Source organism: Papio anubis, chromosome 6 (assembly GCF_008728515.1).
Source record: "Papio anubis isolate 15944 chromosome 6, Panubis1.0, whole genome shotgun sequence".
NCBI lineage: Eukaryota > Metazoa > Chordata > Mammalia > Primates > Cercopithecidae > Papio > Papio anubis.
The window spans coordinates 117,833,624-117,860,132 of NC_044981.1; the positions used below are offsets into that span (position 1 = coordinate 117,833,624).

At 37.7% G+C, this 26,509-nt stretch overlaps 1 protein-coding gene across 15 annotated transcripts in view; it reads right to left on the reverse strand.

Annotated features, from left to right (window-relative positions):
* The window catches only part of UTRN (utrophin), a 590,704-nt gene that overhangs the window by 141,830 nt on the left and 422,365 nt on the right, over nt 1–26,509 (reverse strand). For all 15 annotated transcript variants that reach the window (XM_021936868.2, XM_021936864.2, XM_021936872.2 and 12 more), the window contains one exon: nt 23,706–23,862. In XM_021936868.2, coding sequence (XP_021792560.2) covers nt 23,706–23,862 — 157 coding nt within the window. The remainder of the gene's footprint in view (nt 1–23,705; nt 23,863–26,509) is intronic.

The following is a 26,509-nucleotide window of genomic DNA, read 5'->3' on the forward strand; positions in this document are numbered from 1 at the left end:
AGGGGAGGGGAGGGGAGGGGAGGGGAGAAGAGAAGGGAATTATGTGATTCTCCAAGATGAAGCCAAAATGTTTCATAAGCAGAAAAATGTGTTGCAAGACTCTTATATTAGTTTAGATTCTTAAAGAGCAAAGAAATAAATGTAGTGGTTTTTTTTGTGAATCAATTTGTTACAGAATAAAAGGGCAAAGCAATGCTCTAAGGAGGTATAAATGGTCAGCTAGATGACATCACACACACTAATTTGGGATAAATATAAATTTTTTCAACTAATGTGTTTAACAAACCATGGACAGCTTTTCTCCTATCCTTCTAGGCATGACTAACCTAAACATCGAACCAGTTCTCTTCTTCCTCTTTGTGGAGAGAACCCTGACTCAGGTGTCTGATATTCCAAAATTGTTTTCTAAATTTCTATACATTTATGAGGTACTAGTATTTTAATGCTAACAATACAAGGATCACTAAAAATAGAACAAAAATGAGAAATCACAGGCCAGGGTACAGTAAAGCTTCACTTTCACACATTGCTGGAGGCAAAAAATTGGTTTGATTATTTGAGAAAGTAGGCTGGCAATATATCAAGAGTCATTATTATGTTCATATTGTGTGAAACAGGAATTTCGCCTTTGGGAATATATCCTAAGAAAATGATCCAAAAAAGCTATAAACACAAAAGTGTTCATTTTAATATTATTTATGATTTTTAAAAAATTGAAAGAAACTTAAATCTCCAACACCTGGAATATATTTAGGTTCTATGATATGGCCACACTAGAGATCATTATGCAACCTTGAAAAATTATTGTGATAATGACCACATAGCAATGTGAAGAAATAGGCATGACATGTATCTAAGTGAAAAAGACAACATAAAAACTCTGCACCCAGCTGAAACTATGCAAAAGGTAAATATGCAAAAAGAAAAGGGTCGTTATGGTGATGAAATTATGGCCATGTTTTTATTCCTTATTTTATAAACTCTGCAATATGTTATTATTTTCATAATTAAAATTATACTTTTAAAAAAGGAATGCCCACTAGAATTGAGCTCATTTAGCATTGAATAAATTACTACTTTCAAAGAACAGTATTATTAAGAATTACAAATGTGTTTTAGAAGCCTGTTTTTTATATTTGTAACAATCATAAAACTTTCCCTTTATATTTTGCTTCAGTGACCTCAGGCTAGATTTATTTATAACATATAATGCGTGACCACATAGTCACTGAATGAGAGACTCCATATGTTTAAGCTACTCCCTGTGTTTGTTAAAAATCTCAACTCATCTAGCTTTCAAAGGTATTACATTTCTACAACAGAGAGAAGCACAAACACGGAAGAATCTGGCAATATTCAGCACATACAGCTAAAAAAAATAAGATATATTTTTAAAACTATCTAAACAATTAAAGGTATGCCAATTCATTTTCCCTTACATAAAAATCTTTCCCATTCTTGAGTTGAACGATTTAGGCAGTATTAAGATAGAGAAAAGATAACCTCTGAACTGACTACAGTATCAAGGCATAAAGTGCAATTGTGTTATTTAATTTGTTTACATTTCAAATATGTAACTGAAATGATTTCTAGCTCTTGAGAAAAGATTATTGCTTACACTTCTATGTCAGCTATAACCTTTATTAAAGATTCCTATTTAAAGTAGGAATATTTTCAAAATCTAATATTCTTTAGAACGCAAATGAATACAAAAGAATTACTGAGAAATAAAGAGACAAAAGGAACATTCACACCAAAAGACATGTTCCCTTTGGGTATAGTTCTCTCAGTCAACATTCAACTTCTATCGAGCATCCAGAGTACCAGGCATAAAAAAAAGACATAGAAAATAAGTCATTGTGTTATATTCTGATAAATGCTATAGAAACAGAAAGAAGTAGAAAAGGGTCGGGGGGAGGGAGGGAGAGAGCGAGAAAGAGGGAAACAAAGAGAGAGTGAGAGAGAAGGAGTGCTCAGAGGGAGCTGTAGTTCAACTAGAGAAGCTGAGTTAAAAAACGGGCATTCTCTGCGCCAGGCACGGTGGCTCATGACTGTAATCCCAGCACTTTGGGAAGCTGAGGGGGGCGAATCACAAGGTCAGGAGATTGAGATCATCCCAGCTAACATGATGAAACTCCATCTCTACTAAAAATTAAAAAAATAAAATAAAATAAAAATTAGTCGGGTGCGGTGGCGGGCACCTGTAGTCTCAGCTGCTAGGGAGGCTGAGGCAGGAGAACGGCGTGAACCCAGGAGGCGGAGCTTGCAGTGAGCCGAGATGGCGCCACTGCACTCCAGCCTGGGCGACAGAGCAAGACTCCGTCTCAAAAAAAAAGAAAAAAAGGAGGGGCATTCGTGGCAGAGCAGATAGCCTGGCACTGTAACTGAAAGCTCAGCAAGGGACCAGTGAGGCTGAAACCAGTGTGCAAGAGAAAAAACAGCAAGAGAGGAAATGAGCAAGGTGTGAGTAGGGGGTAGGTCAGATTGGGTAGGGCCTTGCAGACCATTCCAAGAACTGTGGCTTTTCCTCTGAATAAGTTAGGAAGCCCCTGCAGAGTTTGATTTATCTTAGTAGGAACACTCTGGTTGCTGGACTGATACTTCCAGAGACAGAGGAGTGACAGGTGGTAGATTCAGGTTCTATATTTTGAACAGAGAACCAACAGGATTTCCTAAGAGACTGAAAATGAGAGAAAGACAGGACTGAAGGTGATTATTATTTGTTACCTAAGCAACTGAAATAAGATTCCTACCAACTGAAATGCAGAACACTGGGTAGAACATGTTATAGGGGTCAATTCAGGAAGTCAGTTTGGTCATATTAAGTGTGAGGTGTTTATTACACACTCAAGTAGAGATGACATGTAAACTGATATATATTTGGGAGTGCTTGGCATATAGATGGCACATTTAAACCCAAGAAGGAGTGAATATAGAGAAGGTGACATGGCCTGACAAGTGACACATTCCAATTTTAGGAGACAGGGGAGAGAAGGAAGAACCAGGAAGGGAAACTGAGAAGGAGCTACCAGTGTGGTAAGAAAAACATCAGAAGAGTGCAGTGTTCTAGAAGTCAAGTAGAGTGCAAGGAACAATTAATCAGTCAACAGGAAAGGTGAGGTCTTGGAATGCACCACCCCTAGACAAAGCTCAGCCAACACTAACAAACAGAGACATCGCAAATTCTAAGCGGCATGTAACTCAGAGTGGGGCTCAGGATGGCTTCCTTACCTGGAAGGAGATGGAAAGATGCTTGAAGCAAGTTTTAAGAGGCATTCAATGTTGTGTTACATTTTACGTGTGTCAGAACATATACGTTAATGTTCTTCGCAATGTAAGCAGGTCTGGCTATGTGATTGCAGACCTCAGCGTGACAGGGTCCCTTGTCCAAATATTACTAAGAATCTCAAGATGGCAGCAGAAGAACATTAAGCCAAGTGCAGAAACCTTGTAAGAGCAGAGCCCTGTGTGACTGCACGGTACACCCGAGAAGCTGGCCCTAAATGCAGGGCAGCTGAACTATAACAAATAGAGGTATTGTTGGTACAGCAGGCTTCTTTAGCTTTTGGTTTCAAAAAAGCAGTTAACTGCTTACTGGAGAATATAAGCAGAAAAAAATAAATGATGCAAACATGAGATAAATCTGCTAGAATGTAATTTACTTTTTTCCCAACTTGCTTTCAAAGTTAAATCAGCATATATGGATCTGAAGTCATTAGAGAATGACAGCAGAAAAGGGCAGAGGACTCATTAAATTTGATAGCACTAATAAAACTACGTGAAAAAAGAGAAGGAAAACAGACTTACTTTCCATTGGTATACAGACAAAATAAATTTTAAAAAAAATCTCCTATATAGTGCTTTGAAAGTTTTAGTTAACATCCCTCAATGAGCAGTTAATACACAAAATTCATTTTGGTTCCACCTCACGGACATCAAAAATAATGCCTGAATCAGAATACTAAATATCAATGTTAAAAATAAGACAGAAATTCTTTTGCTTTTCATAGTAATAAAATAGTATCCTTCCTTGTATTTTTTTTTTTTTTTTGAGACGGAGTTTCGCTCTTGTTTCCCAGGCTGGAGTGCAATGTCGCAATCTCGGCTCATGGCAACCTCCGCCTCCCGGGTTCAAGCTATTCTCTTGCATCAGCCTCCCAAAGTGCTGGGATTACAGGCATGAGCCACCACTTCCAGCCCCCTGTACTCTTTAAAATACATGCACACATAAATGTATTCCTTCATCCAGCTAATACATGCAATACAGGTTGAGTATCTCTAATCCAAAATCTAAAATATACCAAAATCCAAACATTTCTGAGTGTCAATATGGTACTCAAAGGAAATGCTCATAGGCACATTTTGGATTTCAGATTTTCTGATTAGGGATGGTCACCTGGGAAGTGTAATGCAAATATTCCAAAATATGAAAAAATCCAAATCTAAATACTTTTGGTCCCAAATATTTCAGCTAAGGGATCCTCAATTAGTACTTATTCTAATGTGGCACTGGATTAGGTGCTGAACTTGTATTTTCTTCTTTCAGCCTTATTCCATGTATCATCACAAAAGGAAGTAAGCAGCACCCCTTACTCTATTGCGTACTCCAAAACATGCCATGGCTCATTTGGAGGATTTTCTCCCTAAAGCATTTTGGCAACAACCTTTAGTGATTTCTTACTTATTCCAAGGTGTCTTTCAGCTCAAAAGCATCTTACTCTATGCAGCCTTTCCCAATCTTCCCAAGCACAAATAATCGTGATTCGTGTCTCCTTGGCTGTGTGTCCGTGCCTGTATTACAGCACTTTTCATATCTACTGTAGTTACTTGTTTTCATGCCTGCATCACTGCTAGACAGTGAAGTGAGCTCCACAATGGCAAAAATAGTCTTACAAACTCATGCATGCTTGGCACCTAGGAAAGTATGTGGCAAACATCAGGTCCAATATAGAAGTTTCAACCTGAATGAATACGTGAACTGCTAGATAAAATAAATTGTCTCTGGGCTAAATATGTACAGAAGCAGTAAAATGATTGTTTTGTAAAGGGGTTCATTGGTTTTACAGGCCTCTGTTTCTTGCCTACATTTGTGATCCACTCTTAATTTTACCACCAGAGAGTGACACCTATTAGGCTGTCTCACCTTTCCCTCTAAACATGGATATTCTATGGCCCTTTGGGGTAAGGTTGCAGTATTACATATTACGATTAGGAGACAAGACCACGTGCAGACAACTGGGGTGTGGCAGGTAGGTGCAGGCTCACTGAGAGAACCGCTGCTTCAGGCCTGCACACAAGTAACAGCTTAACTAACAGGCTTTAGGGAGCTGAGCGTTTAATAAGGAGGAAGTCAACATAGATTGGCAAAGGTTGGAGAGGAACTTGGAAATTAATTTGTTTTTAATTTCAGAAAAAGACCAGTTTCCCACTGTAGGCAACCTTCTAACACAGCAAGACCTCAAAATTACAGAACTGCAGGCAGAGTCTCCGATTACTTTAGCAGGGAAAAAAAAATTCTACCACACCTACGTTTGCACGCGCGCACACACACACACACACACAGCCTAAATGTAACGGTAGGGTGTTGTTGTTTTAAAGACAATGTTAGAATTTGTTATTTTAATGAGTAAGTTTGCTAATGTTCTTGGTAATTCAGCTTAAGGCCAGATATGTTCTGAGTCTTATATAATAAAGCTTGAATATAGGAATCAAGCGGGTTAAGCAAAAGCCAGAGTAGCCCTGAGGGAAAGAACACACAAACAAGAAATTACACCTGAATCATGCACTTTCAATTATTCTAGATTTGCTTTTCTAACATCAAATATGCGTTCTATTGGAGAAAGGGTATTAGAGCTCTGATAATTGCCCCTATATAACTTAATATTTACATTGTTATGAAAATGAAGTGCAAATTGAACAGTAAAATCTGCATCTGCAATTTTATCCACTCAAGAGTATTTGACTAGAGTAAATCCATAACATTACAAATGCTATACACATTGTAGGTGCATTATAAGTAATTGTTGACTGAACGATAAGCTCACATTCTTGAAAGGGAAGTTGCATATACGTGACCTCAGCTTCTTCAAAGCTTCAAAAATGATACTAAAAATTTGATTTAAGTCATTAGATGGGAAGATTCAACTTTATCCATTTATTTTATTATTTAATTAGTAAGTTAGCTTTTTTGTTTTTTTTTTTTTGAGACGGGAGTCTCAATCTGTTACCCAGGCTGGAGTGCAGTGGTGTGATCTTGGCTCATTGCAAGCACTGTCCCCTGGGTTCAAGTGATTCTCCTGCCTCAACCCCCCCAAGTAGCTGAGATTATAGGCACCCACCACCACACCTGATTAATTTTTATATTTTTAGTAGAGATGGGGTTTCACCATGTTGGCCAGCCTAATCTCGAACTCCTGGCCTCAAGTGATCCACCCGCTTCGGCTTCCCAAAGTGCTGGGATTACAGGTGTAAGCCACAGTGCCCGGCCTATCCATTGATTTTAAAACAGTCCTTAAAACACTACATGTTTTTTAAGTAGCAATTTATTTTAACATTTGGGGGAATCAAATATGTACTTACATGAAAAAAATAATATGATTGTGCTGTTTACCAAACTTTACTTGCAAAGACTGGAAGATGACCCTTGTCTAATTTGACAGGTTAATCTAGACAGTAATTGAAAGTTATTTCTGTTGGGTTATACTAGGTGGTAAATAACAGGTATTAATACAGTTTTACTGAGTTAAAACTGCTCATGTAGCCTATATAGTTTTAAACAAAATAAAAATGATCAAAACTATCAGAAAAGACTCCCACCAATTATGGGAAAAGATATCAGCCACCTTTTACTGAGTGTTTACTATGTGCTAGGCCCCAGGTCTCAAATGTTCATGTATTGTTGAAGCACTGAACAAAGTATTTATTATTGATGTTGCTGAAAATATATCAACATTCTGAGACACTGGTTAAAACACCCAAGAAAGTACATACATTTAATTAAGGGTCAACAATACACTGATGTTTCATAATAGCAGTTCCTGGGGCATTTACACTACAGAAGGAAAGGAAGCCAATCTGTGAATCACTCATTTCCGTGTGTAAGAGAAGGGTTTTGAACCCAATCTTTGCTATGGGGCTTCCTGCCTGCTCATCACCAGGGTCTGCTACATTTTTCCAGCAGCATCAACATCAGAAAAGCTAACAAGCAGAAAAGCTAGTTCCCTTCAACAAGCAGAAAAGCTAGTTTGCTTTTCTGCTTTGTTTCTGGCCTGTAGAATGACTGTCATGTTTTAGAGCCCACAATGCCATGTTTGGTTTTCTGTTTTTTATATCTGATCTATAACTGCTAGGTGTTTGAACATAGGAGATGCGTTAAAGCATTGCTTTATAGTAGCATTCTAAAGGGAAATCTCAGAGCCATCACCTAAACATTTAAATGTAAAGTATTCTCTCTGGATACAGCCAACAAACTACAAGCACAAGGCTTTTAGTAATAGGAATTATTAAAATATATCACTGAGGTGCAGAGGCTGTACCTTATTGCTCTTCGTACATAAGCATCAACTTTAACATTAAGGCATTTGGTGAATAGTGTGGATAGGTGGATGGATGGATGGATGAATGGATGGACGGATGGGGAATGAAATGATTGGCACTACCATTATCACAGACTACCCCTATGAAAAGGAGTCATTAAATCATTTATGTACATATAAAGGACTAGAATATATAAAGATAGTTAGGAATGGGAAGACTTAGAATATATGAGCTTCTATAAATCAACCCATAAAGGTTGTATACAGCGGCATTCAAAACTTGCATTTATGAGATCATATATTTTGGAATAATTAAGTTAGTGTTAAGTTCTTTGTCTCTTCACAAAATTCCATCTGATATTCTTTAGACATCTTAAATTAGCAGTGAGAGTTTATGTCAGATTAATCAGTACTGTGTTGCTTGAAATAAAGTAATTCAAACTATTACCTTAAGATTAGAGAATGAATTAGAAATCAAGTACAAGGTCCCCTACTTTCCATGGGAAATTTTAGGGAATAAAAAACCTTGGCTAATATTAGTATCAAGCCATCTGAGAGTTGATCTTGACTGATTCTAATTACGTACTTTTGAGCTGTAAGACAAGAGATTTTTGTAGCTAAAAATATTTTTTAATTTTATTACAAAACGGAAAAGACCTAAAAAGTAAGAGATCAGAAAAAATACTAACAGAATTTAAAATAATATACAAGACTAAATGAAAAGAGAAGCAACTTTATTCCAGTAAGCTAAAATATACCTGAAAAAATTGGTTTTAAAAGTTATTTCATGTTTCGTTTAAAGCTACATCATAATGTTATAATTGAAAAGAGTTCTATATTCCCTTAAAGAAGAGATTAGAAATAAATGGGTACATGAACTGAAAGCTTGCCTGAATCATAACAAAGTGCTGTGGTTTGAATATCCCCTCCAAAACTCATGATGAAATTGAAGTGACACTGTGCTGACATTAAGAGGAGCCACCTTTAAGAGATGATCAGGTCATGAGGGCTGGACCTTCATGAATGGACTAATGTCATTATCACAGTGGGAGTGGGTTAGTTATAGAGGGAGTGGGCTCAAAGGATAAGTTCAGCTTCCATCTCCTCTCTGTCACGAACACTCTCTTGCCTTTGTGCCTTCCACCATGAGGTGACACAGCCTGAAGACCCTCATCAGATACTAGCCCCTTGATTTGAACTTCCCTGCCCCTGGAACTGTGAGCTCAGCCTCCAGAAGTGTGAGTCAAATAAATCTGTTCTTTATACATGACTCAGTCCCTGGCATTCTGTTATAGCACCAAAAGACAGACTAAAACACCAAGGAGAAAAATTGGGGGTTATAGAAGTGGATGACTGGGCAAAGACAACCAGAGCTTTGGGATAACAATGTGCAGTTCACAGCTCAGCCATAACCTCTTGGGAAATGATTTCTCAAAACACAGAGAACAAGAACTCTAAGTTTAAGGATAAGCACAGGATCTCCCTTGAATGTAAATTTCACGTAAACGGGGGCTGTGTTTTTTTTCTATACCAGGACCTCTCTTGTGTCTTAGATCCTAGAAGAACTCAGAGGGGATGAAGGCGTGAGGAGTCAGAGGCCTAAGAAGTCAGAGCCTCTAGAGAAGAAAGGAAAATATGAAAGGCCAAAGGCAAAGCCTCTAAATACTTTATCTAAAAGATGGCACTCTTTTTTATTGATTCAGTTTCGGGACTGGAAAATACAGAAGACTTCTTGGTTTATACATGGTCTTGTAAAAGAATCAGTACCTATAGCACTGCTGCAATTCCAAGTATCGAAGCAATCACAGAATTACCTCTAGACTACAAATTTACAAGATTCTCTTCAAGCAATTCAAAAACAGCTGGTCACTATCCAAACCTTCCATTGCTCTTGTCAAATGATGAGACACTGATAACCAAATAAGTTATCTTTACTGAAAAATGAAGTGAAGACCTACATATGCAGCTAAAAAAAGTTAATTTTCAACAAAATACTGTAAAAGGCTTTAAGAAACAAGTTTTTAATGAAAACTGACCAAGAAGTTGATATTTGTCCATAGGTCTCCTTTCTATAGGCCATCTTGATGTTTAACAGCTCTTATTATATTAAAATCTCAGTATCCTAGAACTTAAAAGAACCTTATTGAAATTTTGTATACGAATACTTTTGAGATAAGAATTCACCTGGGGACACACACACACACGCACACACACACACATTCAATCTTACAAAAATGCCTAGTCCAGCAGTTCTCAAAGTGTGGTCAATAGACTAATAGCATAACATTACCTGAGAACTTGATAATTCACATTTGCAGGCCCCACCCAAAACTTGCTGAATCAGCAGCTCTGAAAGTGGGGCCTACCAATCTGTGGCTTAACAAGCCCATCAGGTGATTCTGATTTACACTATAGGTTGAGACCATATCCTCCAGAGACTGGCTTAATTGGTCTCGGTAAATATAACTGAGCATTGATATCTTTTATATGCCCTAGGAAAGTGCAGCCAGAATTGAAAACAACTGATGTATACCAATTCTTTCAATTAATAGCCTCACTCAGTCCAGTGAGATTAAGTGATTTTTCCAAGCTATTAGGTTTTATGCTATTACTGTATTCTCCCAAACAAGAAAATAAAGAGACATGATTTCTTCCCTGATGGCACAGCAAGTATGGAACAGAGATGGTCTAGAAGTCAACTATCTCAACCTCCACTGTTATTCATTAGGTTTTTTTCTCTTTAATAAAGTTAAAGGCTATTTAATTTATTTCAACTTTAACCCTTACATTCTCAACTGGAGACAAAAATTGGTTGTTGGGGTGAAAAAAATCTTAGATATGGATTATGACCTTCCAAAATCATCCTACCCAACAAAATCTTTTAGTATTAATTTTTCTCATTAGGAAGAAATATATAATTAAAGCTATTTAATTTAATTTGAATTTAATTATAATAATTGAAAAGGAGGTTAATGATAAAAAAAGGTTGAGAAAAAATGCTTTAAATGGTTTTACACATATACTACAATTCAGGATTGCTGTGTTCTATGTGCTATGTATAGTCCTATTAGTAGCTATTTGTTGCAAGATACTTGGAGCGAGATAATGTTTATACTATAGATTCCTGGCTACTCTTTATGCTGTAATTTCACTCTATCATGGGCAGTATTAGAAAATACACTGGTTTTCACACACTATCATTATTTTACTTGGATTATAGTGGAGAATTTAGCATATTGATGCATGCAATGGAAAAAAAATAACTTTGTTAAAATTTGAGAATGTTCAGAAAAATCCCAGATATACAGTGGGATGAGTATCTCTGGGTAGATAAAAAAAATTACTGAAAATTTTCCCTCAAAGTCAGTAGCTTTGTTTGATATTTACCAATAAGTTTATGATGACATCCTTGAAATGTATTTCCAGAACATCACTGGAATATTATAATGAGAATACATAATCAAGTTTAGGACTAAATGAAAGATGTTGTCTTGTGTATGCTTTAAATAGGGAATTAATTTCTTTTAAAAATAAACCTATTTTTCCTTAAAAAGCAAAATAAACTGCCAGGCATATAGTAAGTAAATGAAAGTAAGAGAGGAAAGGAGGGATGAAAACTCAGGTTTCCTTAAACTATACTGTGGATCTCATGTTCCTCTACCATAAATAAGGGGACTGGACTAACTTACTTCTTAGGGTCCTTTCAGTCCAGTAATTGACAATTCTAAATTATACATGCATATACACTAAAGACTCTTCTTGATCAATAGAATACGACAGCAGAGAAAAAGGACATTTTCAAGGACCTAAAGAAAAAAAAAAAACTGCCCTGAAATATAGAGTAATCTCTTACACAACCGTAAGAGATTTTGATTTTAAGAAAAGACTCAGGATAAGTTAGAGACTTATGTTTATGTTAGAACACTGGCCAAAAACTATTAAATAAACTCTTAGGAAGGGAATTCTTGGATGCAAGGCTAAGGTGAAACTATGCTTAGACTGTTCAATAATTATGACTGATGATGTTCAGTAAGATAAATAATTACAGGTAGGTATCACATTTCTTCAAATATTGCTCTGAATCTACAAATGTATAATCATTAGCCCTAATTGTAATAATGTAGATTTATATAAGTATGAATTAATGTAATATAATTTTAAAACATTACTCTTGGTAATTGGAAAACAAGGTTGCTTTTGACAGAATATACATAATTGAATAAAATTATATATTGCCCTTCAGCACTTTACTATTCCTAAATTACTTCCATTTCCATTATTTCATTTGATTTTCAGAACAATTCTGTGTAGAAATGAAACTACTTGCTATAGTTTGAATGTCTATGTGTTACCAAAATTTACGGGTTGAAATCCTAACTCCCAGAGGTCCGGAGCAAGATGGCTGAATAGGAACAGCTCCAGCCTCCAGCTCCCAGCACGAGTGACACAGAAGACAGGTGATTTCTGCATTTTCACCTGAGGTACCGGGTTCATCTCACTGGGGAGTGACGGACAATTGGTGCTGGTCAGCTGGTGCAGCCCGACCAGCGAGAGCTGAAGCAGGGCGAGGCATCCCCTCACCTGGGAAGCACAAGGGGGAAGGAAATCCCTTTCCTAGCCAAGGGAAACTGAGACACACAACACCTGGAAAATCGGGTAACTCCCACTCTAATACTGCAGTTTACCAAGGGTCTTAGCAAACGGCACACCAGGAGATTATATCCCACACCTGGCCCAGAGGGTCCCATGCCCACGGAGCCTCCGTCATTGCTAGCACAGCAGTCTGAGATCTAACTGCAAGGCGGCAGTGAGGCTGGGGGAGGGGTGCTCGCCATTGCTGAGGCTTAAGTAGATAAACAAAGCCTCCAGGAAGCTCGAACTGGGTGGAGCCCACTGCAGCTCAAGGAGGCCTGCCTGTCTCTGTAGACTCTGCCTCTTGGTGGAGTCTGACAGCTGTCTGACAGCTTTGAAGAGAGTACTGGATTTCCCAGCACGGAGGATGAGATCTGAGAACGGACAGACTGCCTGCTCAAGTGGGTCCCTGACCCCTGAGTAGCCTAACTGGGAGACATCCCCTACTAGGTGCAGACCGATACCTGACACCTAACACAGCAGGGTACACCCCTGAGACAAAGCTTCCAGAGCAAGAATCAGATAGCAGCACTTGCTGTTAAGCAATATTCTATCTTCTGCAGCCTCTGCTGCTGATGCCCAGGTAAACAGGGTCTGGAGTGGACCTCAAGCAATCTCCAACAGACCTACAGTTCAGGGTCCTGACTGTTAGAAGGAAAACTAACAAACAGAAAGGACACCAACACTAAAACCCCATCAGTACGTCACCATCATCAAAGACCAAAGGCAGATAAAACCACAAAGATGGGGAAAAAGCAGGGCAGAAAAGCTGGAAATTCAAAAAATCAGAGAACATATCCCCCTCCAAAGGAATGCAGCTCATCGCCAGCAACGGATCAAAGCTGGACAGAGAATGACTTTGACGAGTTGAGAGAAGAAGGCTTCAGTCGATCAAACTTCTCAGAGCTAACGGAGGAACTACATACCCAGCACAAAGAAACTAAAAATCTTGAAAAAAGAATGGAAGAATGGATAACTAGAATAATCAATGCAGAGAAGGCCATAAACAAACTGATAGAGATAAAAACCATGACAGGAGAAATACGTGACAAATGCACAAGCTTCAGTAACCGACTAGATCTACTGGAAGAAAAAGTATCAATGATTGAAGATCAAATGAATGAAATGAAGTGAGAAGAGAAGTCTAGAGAAAAAAAGGAAAAAAAAATGAACAAAGCCTCCAAGAAATATGGGATTATGTGAAAAGACCAAATCTACATCTGATTGCTGTGCCTGAAAGTGAGGGGGAAAATGGAACCAAGTTGGAAAACACTCTTCAGGATATCATCCAGGAGAACTTCCCCAACCTAGTAAGGCAGGCCAATATTCAAATTCAGGGAATACAAAGAATGCTACAAAGATATTCCTCGAGAAGAGCAACTCCAAGGCACATAATTGTCAGATTCGCCAAAGTTGAAATAAAGGAAAAAATGTTAAGGGCAGCCAGAGAGAAAGGTTGGGTTACCCACAAAGGGAAGCCCATCAGACTAACAGCAGATCTCTCGGCAGAAAATCTACAAGCCAGAAGAGAGTGGGGGCCAATATTCAGCATTTTTAAAGAAAAGAATTTTCAACCCAGAATTTCATATCTAGCCAAACTAAGTTTCATAAGTGAAGGAGAAATAAAATCCTTTATAGACAAGCAAATGCTTAGAGATTTTGTCACCACCAGGCCTGCCCTACAAGAGACCCTGAAGGAAGCACTAAACATGGAAAGGAACAACTGGTACCAGCTGTTGCAAAAACATGCCAAAATGTAAAGACCATAGATGCTAGGAAGAAACTACATCAACTAACGTGCAAAATAACCAGCTAATATCACAATGACAGGATCAAGTTCACACATAACAATATTAACCTTAAATGTAAATGGACTAAATGCTCCAATTAAAAGACACAGACCAGCAAATTGCATAAAGAGTCAACACCCATCAGTTTCCTGTATAAAGAAGACCCATCTCACATGCAGAGACACACATAGGCTCAAAATAAAGGGATGGAGGAAGATCTACCAAGCAAATGGAGAATAAAAAAAAAGCAGGGGTAGCAATCCTAGTCACTGATAAAACAGACTTTAAACCATCAAAGATCAAAAGAGACAAAGAAGGCCATTACATAATGGTAAAGGGATCAATTCAACAGGAAGAGCTAACTATCCTAAATATATATGCACCCAATACAGGAGCACCCAGATTCATAAAGCAAGTCTTTAGAGACTTACAAAGAGACTTAGACTCTCATACAATAATAATGGGAGACTTCAACACCCCACTGTCAACATTGAACAGATCAACAAGACAGAATGTTAACACGGATATCCAGGAATTGAACTCAACTCCACACCAAGAGGACCTAATAGACATCTACAGAACTCTCCGCCCCAAATCAACAGAATATATATTCTTCTCAGCACCACATCGCACTTATTCCAAAACTGACCACATAGTTGGAAGTAAAGCACTCCTCACCAAATGTAAAAGAACAGAAATTATAACAAACTGTCTCTCAGACCACAGTGCAATCAAACTAGAACTCAGGACTAAGAAACTCAAACAAAACCGCTCAACTACATGGAAATTGAAGAACCTGCTCCTGAAAGACTACTGAGTACATAACGAAATAAAGGCAGACATAAAGATGTTCTTTGAAACCAATGAGAACAAATACACAACATACCAGAATCTCTGAGACACATTTAAAGCAGTGTGTAGAGGGAAATTTTAGTGCTAAATGCCCACAAGAGAAAGCTGGAAAGATCTAAAATTGACACCCTAACATCATAATTAAAAGAACTAGAGAAGCAAGAGCAAACACATTCAAAAGCTAGCAGAGGCAAGAAATAACTAGGATCAGAGCAGAACTGAAGGAGATAGAGACACAAAAAACTCCTCCAAAAAATAAATGCATCCAGGAGCTGGTTTTTTGAAAAGATCAACAAAATTGATAGACCACTAGCAAGACTAATAAAGAAAAGAGAGAAGAGTCGAATACATGCAATAAAAAATGATAAAGGGGATATCACTACTGACCCCACAGAAATACAAACTACCATCAGAGAATACTATAAACACCTCTATGCAAATAAACTAGAAAACCTAGAAGAAATGGATAATTTCCTGGACACTTACACTCTCCCAAGACTAAACCAGGAAGAAGTTGAATCCCTGAATAGACCTATAGCAGGCTCTGAAATTGAGGCAATAATTAATAGCCTACCAACCAAAAAATGTCCAAGACCAGATGGATTCACAGCCGAATTCTACTGGAGGTATACAAGGAGGAGCTGGTACCATTCCTTCTGAAACTATTCCAATCAATAGAAAAAGAGGGAATCCTCCCTAACTCATTTTATGAGGCCAACATCATCCTGATACCAAAGCCTGGCAGAGACATAACAAAAAAAGAGAATTTTAGACCAATATCCCTGATGAACATCGATGCAAAAATCCTCAATAAAATACTGGCAAACCAAATCCAGCAGCACATCAAAAAGCTTATCCACCATGATCAAGTGGGCTTCATCCCTGGGATGTAAGGCTGGTTCAACATACGCAAATCAATAAACGTAATCCAGCATATAAACAGAACCAAAGACTAAAACCACATGATTATCTCAATAGATGCAGAAAAGGCCTTTGACAAAATTCAACAGCCCTTCATGCTAAAAACACACAATAAATTTGGTATTGATGGAACGCATCTCCAAATAATAAGAGCTATTTATGACAAACCCACAGCCAATATCATACTGAATGGGAAAAAAACTGGAAGGATTCCCTTTGAAAACTGGCACAAGACAGGGATGCCCTCTCTCACCACTCCTATTCAACATAGTGTTGGAAGTTCTGGCTAGGAAAATCAGGCAAGAGAAAGAAATCAGGGGTATTCAGTTAGGAAAAGAAGTTGTCAAATTGTCCTTGTTTGCAGATGACATGATTGTATATTTAGAAAACCCCATCATCTCAGCTCAAAATCTCCTTAAGCTGATAAGCAATTTCAGCAAAGTCTCAGGATACAAAATTAATGTGTAAAAATCACAAGCATTCTTATACACCAATAACAGACAAACAGAGCCAAATCATGAATGAACTTCCATTCACAATTACTTCAAAGAGAATAAAATACCTAGGAATCCAACTTACAAGGGATGTAAAGGACCTCTTCAAGGAGAACTACAAACCACTGCTCAGTGAAATCAAAGAGGACACAAACAACTGGAAGAACATACCATGCTCATGGATAGGAAGAATCAATATCATGAAAATGGCCATACTGCCCAAGGTAATTTATAGATTCAATGCCATTCCCATCAAGCTACCAATGACTTTCTTCACAGAATTGGAAGAAACTGTTTTAAAGTTCATATGGAACCAAAATAGAGCCCGCATTGCCAAGACAATCCTAAGTCAAAAGAACAAAGCTGGAGGTATCACACTACCTGACTTCAAACTATACTACAAGACTACAGTAACCAAAACAGCATGGTACTGGTACCAAAACAGAGATATCGACCAATGGAACAGAACAGAGCCCTCAGAAATAATACCACACATCTATAGCCATCTGATCTTTGACAAACCTGAGAAAAACAAGAAATGGGGAAAGGATTCCCTATTTAATAATTGGTGCTGGGAAAATTGGCTAGCCATAAGTAGAAAGCTGAAACTGGATCCTTTCCTTACTCCTTATATGAAAATTAATTCAAGATGGATTAGAGACTTGAATGTTAGGCCTAATACCATAAAAACCCTAGAAAAAAACCTAGGTAATACCATTCAGGACATGGGCATGGGCAAGAACTTCATGTCTAAAACACCAAAAGCAACAGCAACAAAAGCCAAAATTGACAAATGGGATCTAATTAAACTAAAAAACTTGTGCACAGCAAAAGATACTACCATCAGAGTGAACAGGCAACCTACAGAATGGGAGAAAATTTTTGTAATCTACTCATCTGACAAAGGGCTAATATCCAGAACCTAGAAAGAACTCAAACAAATTTACGAGAAAAAAACAAACAACCCCATCAAAAAATGGGCGAAGGATATGAACAGACATTTCTCAAAAGAAGACATGCATACAGCCAACAGATACATGAAAAAAATGCTCATCATCACTGGCCATCAGAGAAATGCAAATCAAAACCACAATGAGATACCATCTCACACCAGTTAGAATGGCAACCACTAAAAAGTCAGTAAAAAACAGGTGCTGGAGAGGATGTGGAGAAATAGAAACACTTTTACACTGTTGGTGGGATTGTAAACTGGTTCAACCATTGTGGAAAAGAGTACGGTGATTCCTCAAGGATCTAGAACTAGAAATACCATATGACCCAGCCATCCCATTACTGGGTATATACCCAAAGGATTATAAATCATGCTGCTATAAAGACACATGCACATGTATGTTTATTGCGGCACTATTCACAATAGCAAAGACTTGGAATCAACCCAAATGTCCATCAGTGACAGACTGGATTAAAAAAATGTGGCACATATACACCATGGAATACTATGCAGCCATAAAAAAAGATGAGTTTGTGTCCTTTGTAGGGACATGGATGCAGCTGGAAACCATCATTCTCAGCAAACTATCGCAAGAACAGAAAACCAAACACCACATGTTCTCACTCATAGGTGGGAATTGATCAATGAGATCACTTGGACTCTGGAAAGGGAACATCACACACTGGGGTCTATTATTGGGAGGGGGAAGGGAGGAGGAATGGCATTGGGAGTTATACCTGATGTAAATGATGAGTTGATGGGTGCTGATGAGTTGATGGGTGCAGCACACCAACAAGGCACAAGTATACATATGTAACAAACCTGCACGTTGTGCACATGTACCCTAGAACTTAAAGTATAATAATAAAAAAATAAAATAAAATAAATAAATCAGGGGTTGCCACAAGAAAAAAAAATAAAATCCTAACTCCCATAGTGATGGTATTAGGAGGCGATTAGGGCATGAGTGAAGAGCTGTCATCAGTGGGTTCAATATCATATAAAAGACTAACTTCCACTATGGGAGGATACAGTGAGTAGACATCATCCATGAACCAGACAGTGGGCCCTTAGCAGACACCAAATCTACTAGTGCACTGATCTTGAACTTCTCCACCTTTAGAACTGTGAGAAATAAATTTCTGTTGTTTATAAGTCACCAAGTTTATAATATTTTTTTATTGCAGCCCAAAGGAACTAAGACACTACTTATTTCCATACACTGAAGCTTGGGTAAGTCAAATGACTTTTTCAGGGTCACCCAGGTCATCAGAGACAGAGCCAGCCATTAAATAAAAGTATTCTTACTCTAGCTCAGTACCTTTTCTACTAGCAGTACCTCACTAACACCTCTAACCCAAATTATCACACCTATGAGGAACCAACAACCCTCCTTACCTGCCTCTAGTGCACCCTAAAATCCATGGCCACACACAATTCACAGTAGATTATCTACATTATAGATCTTGTGTCTCACATTTAAAAATGTGACACTGGGGAGGCTGAGGCTGGTGGATCACAAGGTCAGGAGATCGAGACCATCCTGGCTAACACGGTGAAACCCCATCTCTACTAAAAATACAAAAATTAGCCGGACGTGGTGGCAGGCACCTGTAGTCCCAGCTACTCGGGAGGCTGAGGCAGGAGAATGGAGTGAACCCGAGAGGCGGAGCTTGCAGTGAGCCGCGTTTGCGCCACTGCACTCTAGTCTGGGCGACAGAGCGAGACTCTATCCTGGAAAGAAAAAAAAATATATATATATATATATATTACACTGGACTTTCAAACCTTTACTCACAAAGCAACAGCAAATGTCACAACCTATAAAGAAAATATGAAAAATTCATGTTTTGGGGTTTGTTTATTTTTTGTTTTTTTGAGATGGAGTCTCATTGTGTTGCCAGGCTAGAGTGTAGTGGTGTGATCTTGGCTCACTGCAACCTCTGTCTCCTGGGTTCAAGCGATTCTCCTGCTTCAGCCTCCTGAATAGCTGGGACTACAGGTGCATGTGCCACCACGTCCAGCTAATTGCTGTATTTTTAGTAGTGGCAGGGTTTCACCATGTTGGCCGGGAAGGTCTCGATCTCTTGACCCCATGATCCGCCCACCTGGGCCTCCCAAAGTGCTAGGATTACAGGTGTGAGCCACCGTGCCCGGTCAGAAAATTCATGTTTTAAGCTTTTAAGTTTTTCTTTTCTGTAGGCGTAATATCAAACATGATGAAAATTAACATACTTATTAATACATGATGACTACCCTGGAAGGAATCACGGAATTCTCCAGCCCTGCGACTTCAGCTATGACCTACAAAGAATGCTTACCCCAAACCCAGCACACTTTTCTGTACTGTATCATGATCTAGAGGAAGCAGATAGAGGAGGAGGAGGAGGAGGACGACGAGGAGGAGGAGGACGAGGAGGAGGGTTTTTTCTATAAACTCTGTGAATCAATTTATTCAACTAATCTATACTGAGTACTAATTTAGCAGAAAGCTAGCACTATACACTAAAATATTCGTTCTTGAGAATAATATGTTAATATTCATTTCTTTATTGTCCATTTTCAGAAGGCCGCTAAAGAAAAAGATAGGGTGAAAAGGTGACCTCAAATTCTTCCATAAACTAAGTCAGGAAATTGATGTAATGGAGCAAAAAGAGGGAACAGATTCAAGTAAAAACAGAAACAAAAACGTGAGGATATATCCCCAGTGCTTAGAATGGTGCTGGGACATAAACGTCATTCGGTAAAGTAGGTTTTAAATGGATGATGAATATATTTGGAGTCAGACAGACCTAGGACCCACTGCTCCACTTGTGCAATGGATCCCATCCTCTCACTGTTTGAGTTGGTATCCTCTCTCCTGCGTCACTGATTCTTCCCACTTCACAGAATCATTCTTACCAGCATAGAACATGCTGAATAATGAAATCATATTAATATATTATTTCATAATTCACTACTCAGCAATGAGTTATAAAACCACTACTTGACTCTACATTCTTTCTTCAGCTACTATCTGATTTTTCTGTTACCTCTGTTGTAAAAGTTCTTAAAATGGTTTTCTGTACTTTGGTTCATATTCTCCCTTGAATCTACTCCAATCATGCTTCCAACTCCATCATGCCACTGTAACACCTCTTGTCCAAGGTCAACAAGATGGTCTCGAGATGATTAATTTTCTGTCCTCATCTTATTCAACCGCTCAGCAATGTTTGATCTTCGTGATCATGCCCTCCTTCAAAACACATTTTCTTTCTTTGGCATCCTGGACTCTGTTCTCTCGTGGTTCTTCTAGCCTTCTGGCTCTTCCTTCTCAGTCTCCTCGTCTTCTCAGCCTCCAAAATTGTGACTTCTCAGGGCTCATTTCTTGGGATTTTTTTTTTTTTCCCTTGGTAAAATCTCTCCCTATAGGTGATCTCATCCAATCCCAGGGCTAATACACAGGCTGACAATTTTGATCTCTAATCTTGATCTTTCTCCTAACTTCAGATTTATATATCCAACAGCTTAAACATTTTTAAGCTTAACATGTCAAACATCGAGCTCTTACATTTCCTTCCCAGACCACTCCTCCAGCAGTTTTCTTCTCTCTCTAAATGGTACTTCCATTTTCCATTTGCTTTGTCTAAAAATCTCTGACTTCTGACATCTTTGGTTCTTCTTCTCACATTCCACACATTCAATCCATCAGCAAATTTTGTTGATTCTTTCCAAATGTCTTCAGAAAGTAGTTACTCTTCATCATCTCTCCTGCTATACCCTTTTCCAATTCACCACCACTTGGATTACTGAAATAGTGCTGAACTCCTCTATATTCTACTCTTCATACAGTATTAGATCACAGCACTATAGACACCTACATCTTCCATGGCTTCCTCTCTCATTGAGTAAAAGCCAAAGTCCTTAAGAAAGAATATTCAAGGACCTAAATGATCTGAATCCCTTTCTCCCACCCACCACCCCAGCTTCATCTCCTATCTACCATATTTGGTTAAACATTTTCAACCATATTGGTCTCCAAGCTATTCTTCAAATATGCCCCAAACATTGCAAGCTCTGTGGCCTTTTTGCTTTCTGCCTCCTTTCCCTAAATGTTCTACTTCTAAGAGGGGTTGCTAAGTGCTTACTACATCACTCCAGGTCTCTGTTCAAAAATCACCCAATTTGTGACACTTTCCTGATCTTCTCCATATAAAATAGCACCTTGGCCTATAATCCCACATCCTCCTCTATCTTCTTGACCTTGCTTTATTTTTGTTATTACTGTGGGACATATATATTTATTGCCTATTTGTCGAGTGTCCATCTCTCACTATCAGGTAAGAACCTGGTTTTGTCCATTATTGAGTCACCAGTGACCAGAATATGCTGGTTCATATTAGGCACTCAATAAACACTTGCTGAATAAATGAACCAATTGTATTGCCATCATTATCAGTATTACCTTCATTACCTAAAGGCTTAGGTCTCAAGGACTGAAGCAGAGCAACTGCCTGCAGTGCTCTAAAATGGAGCAAAACACAACCTAAATCCAGGTTACCTTGTTGGGAGGGAGGCCAAAATACAGCCAGGGCACACTGAGAGGCGGATATGTACTTTATCTGCTAAGGCCAGAAGAGGAAAATCATTTCATACTTCAACATTTGGATTTCAGTAAATACTATTAGCATATGGCCACAAGCAGCTTGTATTCCTTACAGAGCACATCTATTAGAAGAGCTTTGTGTTATTCTATTTCATCCCTAATACTGTAACCCACAAAAAGGGAATACTATATGAATAACTAACAGAAGCAAAAGTTAGAAAAAGTTAGGAGAGAATGTGATTTCCTTAAATTGGTCATTTTAAATCTTCTATTACTATTATTTTCTTGCGTATCATACATCAACAGTGTTTTCCTTTTTCTTATCTTGGAGCTATTTCTTTATCATATTCCTGCTTCAAGTAGAAAGAAAAAAATACACCTAAATGGTAATTTTAATAATCTAGTCACAAGGGTTCAAAAATCCAATAAATAAATTTCAGGGTCTTATCATTTAGTATTAAAGCAACTTATTACATAGATGAGATTTTCCTTTACTAGGTGTGTGCATTCGTGTTTGTCATTTTTTAAATGGAAATAGAATCATAATGTCACTTTAAAATGACCAGATTTAGAATGAGAACTTTCATTATATGGGAGGAGTAAAAAATACGATAAAACAAGATGATATGTATATACGAGAAAATGGGCATAAAGAAATCAATGAAAAGTGAACAAGGCACAAATTTAATCACACAAGAATCTAAGAATTAATGTGTCAGTTGATAACATTTCAGCATATCTTTTGGCTAATCAGAGTAAAAGTATAGATTTGCATAGGAATAGAAATTTGAGCAGAATTATAATTCAAAGAAAGGGCTTGGCTCAGAAAAGTAAAACACATAAAATGATCTTAAATAGTATGGTCTTCATCTGCATTACTTTTTTTTTTTTTTTACTACAAGTCCTTATTTTTCACTTTTATTAAACATAAACAAGATAGTTTGTAATTTCTTATGATTCGATGACTTGAATTTAAGATTAAGTTAATTTGTAGTTTAAAAACTTTCTCAGGTCAGTTGAGGTGGCTCACGCCTGTAATCCCAGCACTTTGGGAGGCCGAGGCAGACAGATCACCTGAGGTCAAGAGTTCGAGACCAGCCTGAACAACATGGTGAAATCCTGTCCCTAGTAAAAATACAAAAATCAGCCAGGAGTGGTGGCATGCACCTGTAGTCCCAGTTACTTGGGAGGCTGAGGCAGGAGAATCGCTCAAACCCAGGAGGTGAAGGTTGCAGTGAGCCAAGATCATGCCACTGCATTCCAGTCTGGGCAACAGAGCGAGACTCCATCTAAAAAAAAAAAAATTACAAAATACAAAATTAGCTGGGCATGGTGGCAGGCACCTGTAGTCCCAGCTACTTGGGAGGCAGAGGCAGGAGAATTACTTGAACTTGGGAGGCAGAGGTTGCAGTGAGCCGTGATCATGCCACTGCACTCCAACCTGGGTGACAGAGCAAGACTCCGTCTTAAAAAAAAAAAAAAAAGTTTGTCGGTTGTGATGGCAGGCACCTGTAGTCCCAGCTACTTGGGAGGCTGAGGCAGGAGAATCACTTGAACCCAAGAGGTGGAGGCTGCAGTACTCCAGCCTGGGCAACAAGAGTGAAACTTGGTCTCAAAAATAAAAATAAAATTTTTAAAAATTTGATTATAAAACCTATTAGAAATTTAGATAAACTTCCTAATAAGCTAAAAGCAATATTATACTTTAGATACTGGTAGTGTTTGAAAAAAAATTTAGTTAAATGTGAAGATAAAACTTAATTTAATACAAATGGAAACAATGTATGCACTTTAAATGTCTACTGACAATTAAAAGCAGACAGTGGTGGGGGGGGGGAATCCTGCGATAATTGGTTCAACTCTGATACTTACCTATAATTTTATTTCAAATATCTACCTCACTAGAATTTGAATTAAGCGACTAACTATAGGTTATCCACTTACCTTACAATGGTCATACTGGAGCTGTAAGGCTGGAACATCTCCTCCAATAGGCATTTGTTTCTTAAGCTCTTCATCTTTCATATTCAGCCATTTGATCAGTTCTTCTAAAGACATCAGCAATCTGTTCCACTTCTCAGCACTGGCCTCCAAATGGGCCCTGTTGAGAAATAATAATAATAATAATAATAACAACCACCACCACATTTAAGAAATGCAAATTACATTCACAAAATTATCTACTTTCCTTTAGTATAATAATCTTATTTGACCAACTAATGTTTACTTCCACAAAAGAAAGTGACTCCTTGCAAATACACATATATATATATGTATTTACACATATGTATACACACATCCATTTCCTGTAAGAAACAGCTATTTTGAATAGGCTATAATATTCAGAGGATTTATTGGTAATAACTATCAAAATTTAAAACACAGACCTATACACCACGAAGGCTTTCAAGAAGGATGTCCATGATAGAATGTAAAATTATAAACCAAGTTTTAACAGTTGGGCAAAATCACTGAAGTACTTTATACTCTCATTTAAAGGTGAGGTCTTTGTTTCAATAATAATTTCTGTATTTAACACAGAAATGTACCTTCAGGTTCTTAGATTATGAACTCCATAATCAGGGAAATGTTTAGGAAATACATTTTTATGTGGTTAAGTTTCCAATAAGAGCAAAGGCCCTTGAGAACAGGAGTGTAAATCTGCGCACATGTTCCTTTTTTGCTCTTGTTAGGGCCCTGGTGAAAGCCCACTTATCCAGCCTCAGGCCCACCGTGGGCTGGATTTGAAAATATGAATCAGTCAGAAACAATTCCAGTGACTCAAGGAATCGAACTGGACTTGACTCAATCCTGCATCACCCCAGAGGGCAGACTGTGAATATGGACTTATGCCTTAACTTGGGGAAATGGAATTACTGTGACTCTCCACGATCTTTGAGGTTTAGAGGTGTAACAAGGCACATGTCTGCCTTTAATCAGCATATGCTGATTTTTAAAAAGTTAAGTGTGAAACAATAAAAAAAAAAAGTTTAAATTCAGAACGAAGTTCAAAGCATTTTGTAAATCTCTGAGAACGGTATGATTAGAAAATTTATTTTCTTGTATTTACTATCAGTTCTATTTATTCCACAGGTGCTACAACTGAACTCATTTTACAAAACTGTGGTTTAACAAGGTCCTGATTCTGCTTGAGCTCCAGCTTTTCTGTGTTCATATTGATTAACTTTAGGCCAAATACGTAATTCCCTTTCTCTGATAAACAATAATTTCATTTGTCACAGAGCAGAACTAAATAATTTCAACTATATTAACTAAAAATTCTCTCTGTAGTTATAAGCCATTTTGCAGCAAATAAATTTGACTGAGCTACTGCAATTTATTTCCAATATTTTTAATTGCAAAAGCCAGCTAGAAATCAGATGTCCTCAATCAAGAAGCACTTGAGTGTCTCCGTGTGCAAAATATTTATACGTGTTCCCTGCCTTTTATTTCAGATGATTTGATCCTGCATCTTCAATGTCTGTAGTTTCACTCATTAATCAATAACTAAATCACACATTATATTCATTTGAAATTGAGTTCCAAACACTTATTGTATTGAAATGCCCACAAATGTATTTTTCAATGCAGTCTTTTTTGACTGCACAGAAATAATGAAACTGATCACTGAAACTTACAGTATTTAGAATCTGAAGAACTATCTGTTAATTATAAGGATGAAGACAATACTTTTTAAAAGAAATGCTGAAGTGGCTTCGAAATAAAAAAGAAAACGTTGGTATTTGTGTGCTTCTCTACATCTTTGATTTCCCATAGTAAAAAGCAAGTTGATCTGGCAGAATCTTTGTCTGGCAAATCTGTTCTGGTTATTCTCAAATAGATTATAACTATGTGTTTAGTGGATTACTACCATATGCCCAAATAAATGCATGCTTCTGTAGTAGCCTTCAGTGTTCTAGTTTCATTTGAATTGTTTCATCTTGAAAGATGAAAGCCTTTTCTTGGGCAACAGGTCGAATGCTTTGTAGGAAGAAACTTTAAATTTGTGTTCAGCTTAGTGGTACTTTCTCAATTATCCTATAAACATTTTAAAACTTAAATTTCTCTAAGACTATTGATAACCAGTGATCATCCAGAGTTTCAAAATCTTCACTTAAAACATTTTTTTATCAAACATATCTGTGGGCATTCATATTTTTAGACAATTGACTTATTCTAACATCTTGGCTGCTTCAGTTCACTCCTTTAGTACTTTGATATGTACAAAGCAATAAACACTTTTATTGACTGTATTATCAACCTAGGATGATGTCGACTACAGAATATCTTTTACACAAGTTACCCCTTTTAAAAGTGAATCAGGTTTTACAACTCTATAAGCATTTTTAAGTGACCAGTTATTCCTAAAAAATGTAATGCAAAAACGTGCTAGAAGGTAAAGACCCATAAAAATGGTACTTCATCATTTAAGAATAGTAGAAAGGAATTATGGAAGTAACTACAAACCAATATCTGTTTTAAATCAGCAAAAGCCTCTCTGCCTTTCAAAAAAACTGCATCTTCAAGCAAGTTATTATTCCTTCTCCCAGTGTACAGATATAAAAGGAAATAGTGTGAGTGAGTGTGAGAAGGAGCACTGGTTAAAATAAAATACAGTTTTTCATTTACTCAGTACAAGCAAACATTTATGGAGCACCCACTCTGGTAGAGATATCCCATCCTCTGTTGTGTAATGACTACCCAGAGTCAAATGTCCAATTTGGCATTCTTACTACAAAAGTACGTAC